Source organism: Parasteatoda tepidariorum, chromosome X1 (genome assembly GCF_043381705.1).
Source record: "Parasteatoda tepidariorum isolate YZ-2023 chromosome X1, CAS_Ptep_4.0, whole genome shotgun sequence".
In the NCBI taxonomy this organism is placed as follows: domain Eukaryota; kingdom Metazoa; phylum Arthropoda; class Arachnida; order Araneae; family Theridiidae; genus Parasteatoda; species Parasteatoda tepidariorum.
Window position 1 is genome coordinate 59,340,219 of NC_092214.1, and position 12,114 is coordinate 59,352,332.

At 26.7% G+C, this 12,114-nt stretch overlaps 1 protein-coding gene across 1 annotated transcript in view; it reads right to left on the reverse strand.

The window, feature by feature from the left end:
- Nucleotides 1–237: 237 nt before the first annotated feature.
- Nucleotides 238–12,114, reverse strand: part of LOC107447326 (neurofilament heavy polypeptide) — a 24,598-nt gene continuing 12,721 nt past the window's right edge. The window contains exons 5-8 of the mRNA XM_071187390.1: nt 10,483–10,553; nt 6,894–7,377; nt 3,282–3,344; nt 238–2,024 (exon numbers count right to left, since the gene is read on the reverse strand). Coding sequence (XP_071043491.1) covers nt 1,969–2,024; nt 3,282–3,344; nt 6,894–7,377; nt 10,483–10,553 — 674 coding nt within the window. The 3' untranslated portion in view covers nt 238–1,968. The remainder of the gene's footprint in view (nt 2,025–3,281; nt 3,345–6,893; nt 7,378–10,482; nt 10,554–12,114) is intronic.

The following is a 12,114-nucleotide window of genomic DNA, read 5'->3' on the forward strand; positions in this document are numbered from 1 at the left end:
AATAGTGGCCTAGTTTGATTTACAGAAGACCTGGCACCCAAGATCAATGAAACCGCTGTGAAAGAGATGCATACGATATGCAGCCTTATGCTGGTGCAATAGGTGACGATTTCGTACTACAGGATAATACAACACTGCACAGGACTATATATATGTATAACGCAAATGCAATTCCATTAGTGTCACCTCAAATCAAAAGAAAGTGTATCATGCCTTAAAGAATAATAATAATCAAAATAAAACATAACAAAAGTCTTTATTTTTCTAAAAAAAAGAAAACACTCTTTTTTTTTTTCAAGGAACAATAGTTTGACAGGAAATGAAAAGAATTTATTAAAGTGTAAGGATTCTTGTTAAATTATTCAAACAATGATAAAGTCCCATAGGAAATTAAATAACACATTATTCACACTATAATTATAACTTCAGAATAACACTATATATTTAATAAAAAACAAAATTATAGGTTTTTTTGAGAAAAATAATTTAACCAAGAAATAATTTAACATAACTAAAGTGCATTCCATTCTGTCTTCCATAATCCATACTGCCTTCTGTTAAGTTAATGACCTATTCGTTAAAATATTTTTGCTATTTCACTTTTTATCACATATCAAAATTCATTTCTGCAGGAATTCTTTTTTTCAATTGCAATAATTCATTTGTCATCTCAAATTGACTTACATTTGTATAAAACAGATCAAATTAAATCAATAGATAAAAGAAATTTAATAAATCAAATAGAGGTTGTTCCACTTCTCCAAAATTTGCTTTAAAAAACTATATTTTTCTCTTTTTTTCTAAGATAATTAAAACACACAGAAATAAAGCAAACTTTCATATCATCATTCAGAAAGTGATTCACCCATCTGTGTGTTTGTGGCCCTAAAGAGTAAATACACTCAAATATAAAACAGAGAGGTAGTTTTAAATTAAAATTATAAAAGATGTAGAATGTCAAAAAGTATTGTTATCTCTTAATTATTCATTAAAGGCAAAATAACAGAGAATGCAAACTTGAAGAGTAAACTGTCAAAGATAGAAATAAAAGTTTTAAATAAAAATTTAATTTACAGAATTAAGTTATACGGAAACAATGTCAAAATATCAAGCGCTGACTGAGTGTATACATAAATTCACTTTAATATTTTTACATATGTATATTAAAATCTTGAATCATACATTGAAAATGCATCATGAAAATTTAAATAAAAATTTCCAACTATTCATCTTTAATATTTCAACATTCAAAAGAAAAATAATGGAGTTCCAAAGAAATTTTAAGAGAATAAAATGGTATATAAACTCATATATGGGAAATTCCAGCTTTCTCATCATAAAATAATATTTCATGTAGCCAGTAAAAAAATATATATATATATTCTTAAAAGTGCCAATTCTTATAAATTTGAAATTATTAAAAGATAGTTGTAGCAAATTTATATTAACAGATGTATTTTGGCACACTTATTTCTTGTATCATAGAAAGTACAAAAAGATCATGAATCCCTTACAAACAATTTTAGTTTCATATATATATATGTCTTAGGCGAATCTCTGAATTAAAATGAGCAACTTTAGCACTTAACAAAAAAATTAAAACAAATTTAAAAGCCAAGTCCTCTAAAAATTAGGAATTAAAAAAAAAACAGAACTAACTTCATAACTTTTAAGCACAAGTACCACAATTGATAAAAAAAAGAACAATTATTAGAAAAACCAGTACCTGATATTAACATTTTCAAATGCATACTGAATTCTGATGATTACATATCACTTTAATGTGTGCACAGCATACATCAACCAGAAATAAATAACTGCTACAATGCATAAGGCATTTGAAATAACCTAAATGTCCATCATTTTTAAAATTGTGTAAGTTCCATAAAAGTGGCAGGATGAATATATGGTTTCATTTAAATATGAAAGACCTTTCTTGTTTTACACCTCATTAAAGTAATAAAGTAGTTAATGATCACGACGAACTTTCTTTTTCTTCTTTTCCTTTGCTTCTGGATAAAGTCCTAAAAAGAAAAAGATATTACTGATACATACTTTTTCCTAAAAAAGATAAGTAGTTTGGAATTTCTTACAGTTATAAAAACAAAATCTTGAGACATAAATTAATTCAACATTAGGCTAAACTGAAAAACGTTTTTTTTTAATAAACATCAACATTATATGACTATATAGTTATTTCAAGAGCACTGAAACAAAATTTTGCCTGAGGTTTTGAAAGTTCATACTACTGCATTCATTCATTTTTATCTTCATCATGAAAAAAAATAGTAACTAAGGAATACATTTAATGAATTCATGATGCCCTCTTCGACTGCTTCTTTCTTTGCTATTATAATCCTCATTTATCAATCATTCATTAAAGATCTCCCGCTTCCCAAGACTAAGGACACAATTTGGTGAGAAGATAATAAAATGCCAATTAGCCCACCTTTTTTCTTTCGCACAAAGTATAAGTAAACTCTTTTACATTCAACTTTTTTATGCTGCAAAGAGGAGAAAAATGTTGTAGTAAAAAATGGTAGCATATTAATTTTTAAATAAAGTTAGCTGATACAGATAAGTTTTAAAAAAATATAATTCCATTACAGATTTAAATTAGATACACAGAATTACTAATATATTTCAATAGATATGTATAGTTTGCAAAAGCAAAGCTAATAAGATAATAATTCACTTTCTTCTGGAACTATTATTTTGGAAATTATTTTATGAAATGAACTATTCTTTATTAAAAAAAAATACTACATTCAAACGATGGTGCCGGGCTCTAACGGTTCAATAGGGTTAATGTAGCTGTAGTAAATGTTGGAGGAATATAGTAAATAGGAATATAGGAAATTGAGTTGTTGAAAAAGTTGGAGGAATATAGGAAATAGGAGTAAATGTTGCTGATATCCAAAAGAAAAAATAAATATTTAACTACAAAATTAATAAATTACAAAAACTTAATAAAAAATATCCAAATACAGTCAGAACGCCTCATTTGACACACTGACTTATCTGTTTGCTGAGATTTGTTTGGAAATTTTAAGCCTAAGAAAACTCGATGGTTTGACTTAACTACATCATAATGCACGAAAACTGAATGTAGTATTAAGAAAACTGTATCTAAATACAGTTCAATGAAGGTTTATACTTAAATTAAAAAATTCAATAAACTAAATACAAAATGAAATTCAAACACAAGTGAGCTAATTCATCAAAACAGAACTTTTTTTAAGCATTTTCAGTTATCTTATAAATTATTTTAAAATGTTTACCTGCTAATTCATCAAAGACAACATTGGTTTTTGAGTCCTCAGGCGTACTAACTGGCTTATTATCTGAAAAATAGTAAGCACATCACAAAATGAATTTATGAGGTAAAGTTAAATGTAAAAAAAAATATAAATAAATGGGCTACTCTGAGACAACATTACAATTTTTTTGATATTTTAATTTTATATATAAATTTTATATTATAATATTTAAACAATATTTCAATTTTATATTATAAAAACATATCTATGAAATGCTGGGTGGCTGCCTAACTTCCACATGAAAATTCATTTTCAATTGTGAAATATACTAAAAACCAGGTTATAAGTTTGTTTTCTCAGAAATTAGTTTATTACAGGTAATAATTCTCTTTTCTTAAATTTTAACTGTGGCAGTCACTGAACTTGCCTAAGTGGCAGAAATTGAAAAAATTATATTTCGAAATTCGTATTAAATAAAATACATTATATTTAAAATAAAATAAGCATTATCTAATACGTAATATGGTTAAATATAAAAGTATCTAAAAGTAGAATAATTTTTGCTAATCATTTATAACAGTATCTTTTTAAACATTATTTCCACAATTTTTTTATATAAATCTGTACGTCAAAGGTAAAGGACACCATATCACAAAAATATAATTTTCTAGGGGAATATATTTTAGATTTTTTCTTTTTCAACTTAATTCATGGAAGCTGTTCTACGACTAACTTTGCCATTTATTATGACAAGACAGTGTTCTGTCCCATACTACAACAGAGAGTGAAAAATCTACAACATGGACATGGTATCAACTCAATTTTAGAACAAATGGGTATGGTGTTCTTTACCTCCAAAATACAGAAATTACAATTACATATGTATTGCTTCTCAAGTGACATATTGAACGTAACCAGGCTTGAATTAATTTTTGTATTTACTTTAAATTAAGTACTGCCATCTTTTTCTTCTGTACCTGTAAACAATAACCCACCAGAACGAGTAAAATAACTTCAATAGATAGCATGATTTAGGTCTTAGGGTGTGAGGAAACTTATCTCTCAGAAAAAATATGATTTGAATAAAAAAAAATCCTTTAAAATAATATTAAATTTAAACACTTAATTATCGAATGAGACAAGACTTAATCATTTAATGAGCCTGTTTAGAGGAATCTTGTAGTACCAAAATGCATTCAATTAAATTGTTCAATTTATTATGTTAAAACTCTGTAATTAAATTAAGTTTTCCATTTTTAATTTCATTTAAATCATTAGATGAAACCTTACCAAATAAAATTTACAATACAAAAATTACAGTTTCGAACCTTTTTCTAACAAAGAAAAAGTATTATTAAAATAATGATTTCATTAATGGAAAATTTTTAATTAATGCTTTTCAACTTTTTAAAAAAAGATGTTTTTAACAATTAGTCCTGGTCTCCAGGTCTATATAGTTTTAAAAGTTCTCTTCAAATCCAGTAAAAAGCAACTGGAAGTAATTTATGACTCAATCTAATATTATTCTAATTTATCTCAAATTATATCATTAATATACATAAATAATGAAACATCCAATAATCTGCAAAGAAAAAAAATGAATTTTTTGTGAAGAATAAGTGCTGTGCAACAAAAAATTCAAGATTGAGATTTCTATAAATTTAGCATTTTTATCTGATAAGTTACATACAGCAAAATATTTATTTTAAAAAAAATTTAGTTTACTTAAATTCTACTTTAGCGTTGATAGCAGCTTTTCTCAAAATCTACAGTGAAGCATTTACATTTTCTCAATTACATAGCAGAGTAGAGATCTGTTTTTATATACTAAGATGTAATCTGGATGCTCTGAGTAGATCAATTAAGCTAAGGTAATTTATAAATATCAACAACTGATTACACATTAACAGTAAAACTTTCTTTACATCATACACTTAGTAGATTGATACTAATATTTTAAAAACTAGAAGAGTTCCTTAAATTAAGAAAAGCTGGTGAAGTTTAAGTAAAGAGAACATAATCAATAAAACAATACAATAATATAAAGCTATATTTATTACTTTATATCCATTATTTTATATTCAAAAATGATAAAAATATTTAAATATCTAAGATAAAAAATTATTTTATTAATAAAGAGTTTTTATACCAAAAACTAAACTTTGGCCAAAAAATTTCATAGTTTCAACAGTTATGTATATTTTACATTAATCTACATGTTTTCTAGAAAATTAGCTGAAATAAAATGCTTATACAGCCATCAACTTTCTTTCAGAGATATCAGGAAACTAGGCACGATAACTCTATACATTTTTATATTATTTGTTTCAAAATTTAATATCTTAAAAAATATTAGTATAATTTCTGTTTTATATACGATTTTTTTTTTTTTAAATTGATTTTGAAGAAATGGTAGCATATTGGATACTCAGTTTTTAATATGTTCAGGTTTAATGCTCAAATGTTAATATATAAGTTCAGGTTTAATGTTCATGTAATCAAAAATTATAAATATAACTTTCAAACTATGTGTAACAAAAAGTACATTAATTATACACATGCTGGGAAACTTTTAGTGAATCAAATGAAAATTATAGAAGTTATGTCTGCAAGGAAGGAAATTGCTGATTTGAGAAAAATTTAAAATTTCATAAAGCTGATTTCATCCAAATATGTGTTAATGCAAAAAACATACCTTTCTTATCTGCACAAGTTTTAACTTAAAATTTTCAGAAAATTTTCTCCCTTGCTTATGGTAAAATTATGCAAAAATAAAAAATTCTTGAAAATTTTATAACTGTGCAGGATTACAGATTTCTGAAATAGCTAATCTCATTCAAAATTGGGATTTTAATATTAAAATTACATAGTTTGAAAAGGGGTATCACACTCAACAATGTCTCTTGAGTTAATATTTTTCAAACAAATTGTAAAAATATCACTGATTTATTCAATAGTTACTTAAATTTTTGATAAAAAAATTCCTATATCCCCCACGTAATTTTTTTTTAAAAATCGCAAATTTGAACTAAACTGGAACAATAGTTCTTAGGGGGGAGAACAAAAATAAAAATTACATTTCAGACCTCATTAACTAAACTCATTTTTTCCAAAATCCATTTATCATTAAAAATTAAATTAAAGATTATTCATTATTTATTTCATACTTTAAAATTGAAAAGTAAAAAATGCAAAAATGTTTAGAGCTTACCGTTTAAAAATGCTATTTGAATTTAAAAATGACTGCAAGGACACTTTTTAATTTTGAATTTGTTAATTATCACAATCCTTTTTTCAAATTGAGGCATCTTCCCTCACTATACTTAGTCAAAAATTTATCTAAAAAAGGTAAATTTATTATGAAAAGTTTCTTTATGTGCCGATTTTGTGACTGAATTTAAGGACAGCACAAATTAGTATAAAGTAAGCCTTTTGAATCATTCAGATTACAGTTTAGTATCTTAAAAATGCTTTTTCGTGACTGAACTCATTAACAGTATAAATTAATTTGTATTTAAAATGTGCCTTTTGAATCATAAAGATAACAGTTTTGTAAAGAAAAACCAAAGAGTTAGTTGGATCTAAAGTTATTGAGGGTGATATTTATTTTTTGTCGAACTGCAAAAGACTCACCAACAACAGGCTCAGATGACTTTGGAGGAGCCAGAGGTGCCTCAGCAATTTTGGATACTGGTTCAATCTCTACGGGTGGTGATGCAATAATGGAACTAGCTTCCACGGCAACAGATGCAGCTCCTTGTTTTTTCTTTTTCTTTTTAGATTTGCCAGTATCTTCAGAAGCTGTTGGAATGTTAGTAGAGGGTTTCAAGTCATGTTCTAAATTTTCATCAGGTTTTACTTCCACAGTACTGTCTAATTTAGCAGGTTTTTCTGGACTTGCAGGTGCTTCCTTTTTACTTACGGGTGCCTCTTTTTTAGTTACGGGTGCCTCTTTCTTAGTTACGGGTGCCTCTTTCTTAGTTACGGGTGCCTCTTTCTTAGTTACTGGTGCCTCTTTCTTAGTTACAGGTGCCTCTTTTTTACTTGCGGGTGCCTCTTTCTTACTTATAGGTGCTTCTTTTTTATTGGGTTTTTTCAACAGCTTTTCTTCAGGCATCTACAAAAAGAAAAACTAACTATTGATACACTTAAATATACAATATTAAGTAAAGCATCATAAAAGTTAACTTTTTAAAAACAATTAAAATAACAGTAAAACAGTTTACAATACCTAATTCGAAAGGTGACAATTTGAAGATTTTGCATACGTGGTTATAACTATTCTTTCAAATATTTTAGTCTAACAACATCATGCTTAAACATGCCATAGTCAGTTAGAGACATTAAGCATCAGTAATACTTTGAACTATGAAATTAAGAATTTTTGAGACATTTTTTCTTTTAATAGATTAGGTTTATTTATGTATTTAGTACATTTAAAATGCTTATAAATTTTTTTGTTGCTTTTATCAGTAAGTTTAAAACAAATTTTGTGTTATATAAATACTGCTACTTAATTCATGCACGAAAAATTTTCTTATTTTTAAAAAAGAGTTTTTGTTTGATCTAACAAACAAGAATCATATTTAAAAACAATAAAAAAAATTAAATAATGAACCAAAATCAGAGTATTCATAGCTTGAAGTTATTTTTAAAGTATTTAATCATAATTTATTTTGATTACAGTTCTGAGAATATAAATGCCTTTAATTTACAAAAATAAACTTTTAACTTGAATCATTACAAATAAATATGAATATTCAGTATTGCAGCCATGTTTCATTAGACATTGAAATATAATTTAAAAATTAATCTATCCTATTTAAACTTAACCTAATTATATTGAAACTTTAAATATAGTAGCTCTTTCACCAGTTAGCAACTGTTATTAAAAAAAAATCATTAAATTTTTTAACCCAATTTAAATTTTTAACCCATTCGTGTATTATTCAGAAAAAAAAGTACATATATCAATCTAAATATAGAACAGAGAAAGAATTATATATTTTTTTTTCAGAAAAATCATAGCAAAATTTTGCTTTGATCAGTTTTTTACCGAAAATTACTTAAAACCTGAATAAATTTTTTCCCTTCAAAAGCATATTTCAGACATTTTCCTAGTTAAGTAACTAGTTTCAAAATTACATAATATACAGTGGCAACGTATATACATACAAAAGCCTCTGGCCAGTATATTTTTTATAACTTCTTTCAGCTTTAGATTGTATATACATATGACTTTAAAAAATATATAAATCTTTAATAAGATGCATATAAGAACTGTGTTGTATTGCTGCTGTATCTCCTATATTCTCAAAAAGAGAAGTGATATTCACATATGTACAGTTACTAGTTACATTTAAAAGTTCTTAGTGTTTCTCCCATTTTTTCACTCTTTCGTTTTCTTGTGTAATGAGTTTACAGTGCATCACAAAATGTTAAACAGTGTACCATCAAGTATCTTTATAAGTTTAGGAGCTTCTCCGTTGTTGCCAGCATCAGTAGCTCTCGAGTCTCTTCTGCAAGTGCCTGGTAGAAGTTTCTTTAGTCATTCTTGGCAGATACTTTCACATTTGTGTGTGTAAACTTACTTTGTTCCTGGTGTCTTTGCCCGATTCTTTCAGATTCTTTAGTGTTTATTTTGGCCTTTATTCTCTTTTTTTTTCCCTGTAGTTTAAGAGTTTCACCGGAAATTCATTCATCCCTCTGTTTTAATTGGATAACTCCTAATATTTATCCAACAACTTTACTATAACATTTTTTGCATCTCCTCCATGATGCCTCTAAGCTTTCTAATATTGCATCATTTTAATTTCCACAATTAGTAAGTACATCAAATTTGTTCCTCAATTCAAAGGTAAGCTTTTGCTAAATATCCTGGTCTCATAGTTTCTATATTATACCTTACTTTTATACTTTTTTTAAGCATTACATTTTGTTACAGCTTTAGTTTTATGCTACTACTTAAATTAGTAGAAAATGGTATGAAGCGACATCAGTCACTCTTTTTAGTTTAACATCAGTAAAATACCTTGTATTTACCATAGATTGATATATTGTCAATCTGGCTTCCACAATACCCATTAGGAGATACCTATGTAATGAATAGCTTTGTGCTAGAAGAAACTTCCTTTTATAATTAAATTATTCGTAGAGCAAAATATGGTAAAAAGTTCACCATTTTTTTGTTTGTTTTTGTTTGCCAATGCTTCATTGTCAGTAGCATGTTCGTCAGGCTGTTTTCCTGTATGTGCAGAACAAAATGATGACTTCTAATACTCATATCTCAACAACTTTCCGTAACATTTTTTCTAATTTTAACATAAATTGTACCTCTGTTGACAGTTTTAAACTGCTGAAACTTTTATTAAAATTACTCAAATAATCTGTAATCTAAATAAATATGCTGCTAAAACTCATTTTTTTTTTTAAATATATATATTTGTGAAGTTATAAGAAACAAATTGCAAATAATAAACAAAGAATTATTATAAATTAACATATGGCTACCTTTTGTGTGAAATAATTAAATATAATTATTTTTCAGGTAATTTTTAATCAAGCAAATTGTGACTAATTCTTTATTGAAAAATATAAGGAACTGAAAGATCTTAACTTATTTAGCATTTAACAAAAAACTGCAAAAAATCTTTTTATTTCGGATATTGCTTTAAATGCATATTTAAGAAAATAAATAAAAAAGTAGAAGCAGCACAAAATGCATATTTAAAGAAATGGACTTTTCAAAATAAATATTTAAGAAAATAGACATGGCTCAAAATGCATATTTAAAGAAATGGACTTTTCAAAATAAATATTTAAGAAAATAGACATGGCTCAAAATGCACATTTAAGAAAATGGATAAGTTTGATTTTGTTTTTTAAACTAAACTAATGAGTATTTTTTTAAGAATTAAACATGTATTTTGAGCTAGGTCCAAAATAAAAAGCTCACTAACGTTATCATGTTGTCTTTTTACTTCATACAATTTGTATATGGTTAGTTCAAATTTCAACTCTTCTGCTGTGAACTTCTGAAAAAGCACTAAACTACACTGACATTTATTTACACTGACTATTTAGAGAATATAAAATAAATAGAATTATTCCAGAATCAACCTCATTTCAACATACTTTCTATTATCTTTTCCTTTAAACCAATTTTTATGCAAAAGTAAACAAATAAGATTCGAAAATAAAATAATTCAAATAATTCAATTACTTCTTTTTTTGCTTCATTAAGAACTTCAACATGACTTGGTGAAGGTGACACTTTTTCTACCTCATTAACATCTAAAAGTAAAGTTACTTTTAATAATGATAAATATAATTTATTTTTATGTTCTATGAATAATTGAAATTTGTTTTAAATTAAATATTGTAAAAGAACAGATATTTCTAAAAGTACAATATAAATTTTAATTGCATTTTATGTAATGTCTTTGAATTGAACATTTATTTGTTCATGAAAATCTTATGTCACTAATTACTATTACAAATAATCTCCTTCATAATTCAAGACTTGTGCTAATATATATTCCCTCAGTCATCAAAAAATTTGAAGTTTACCTTATATATTTGCTCTAAGCCACAACAGCAAAGAACCATGTTGATTTTATATTATACTAAGGCAATAAGGTTGTTGGGTACCTTTGAGAGAAAGGTCTTGAGAAGTATTTTTGGAGGAATTTAAAAAAAATAGTGTGTGGCTTAGAAGATCAAATCTAGAGCTTTATCACTCATATAATGAACCTGACATTATTAACTTTACTAAATGACAAAGAATAAAATGGGCAGGCCGAGTTATCAGAATGGACGAAGACGTACCACAAAAAGAGTTTTCAATGCCAGACCAGTTGGCACACGAAAAAGAGGTAGGCCAAATTTGAGATGTATAGATGGTCTAGAGAAAGACCTTTTGGTCTTAAAAACTAAAAATTGGAAAACACTAGCAAAAAAAAGGTTATCCTGGAATAAACTTCTTGAGAAGGCCAAGGCCCACCCTGGGCTGTCGAGCCATTGATGATGGTGATGAAGTCAATAAGCTTTGACAACTTAAAGAATTAAAAGCATATTACAATTTGTGCTCAGGTTTAAAAAATCATTTTCTTCTTTAAAAAAAATTAATAAATCCTTTTCTTCCATTATCTAGCAAGTAATGACAAGTAATTACGGCCAGCATGACAACTATTTTCTTACTCTATAAGGCCACAACAGGTTAATAAATCATACATTTAATGAATTTATACACAATACTACTTCAGTTTTTTCGACTGTGTTCGTAAAACTTTTGCAACACTTTTCAGGAGCTCTTTGGTTACTTCAGTAAAATCAAATATAAAATTTTTAATTAACTAACAAAAAGTGAAAACGTATGAAAAAAAAACAGAACTAATTTGTTACTCGTACACAACTGATGTGAGGCTATTTTTTTGTTGCCAACCACTTTTGGCACCACTTTTATCTCATACCAAAAACTTAATCAAATATTGCAACCCTATTAAATTTAAAGTTCACATGTATTACGGTCATTTTTTACCTATGGAAATCCATAACTAATCAAAACAACCGAGCAATCCATTGTTCCTCCCCCACACCCAGATAATTACATCACATTCATCTGCATGAACATGAAAACAATCTAAACACTACATTGGCAGCTATCATTGATGTTGGTGGGGAAAAAAACTCAGGAAAAATGGGTGCATGTGCATAATAAATCCATTCCAATTCTGTATAAGGAATAATCTGATGTTACATACAATCATGCAATGCTTAAAGAAAAAGAAAATAGTCACTATTTTTGATAAGTGAACTTATTTGTACTGTGACGGGTATATATTTAAAGAATATC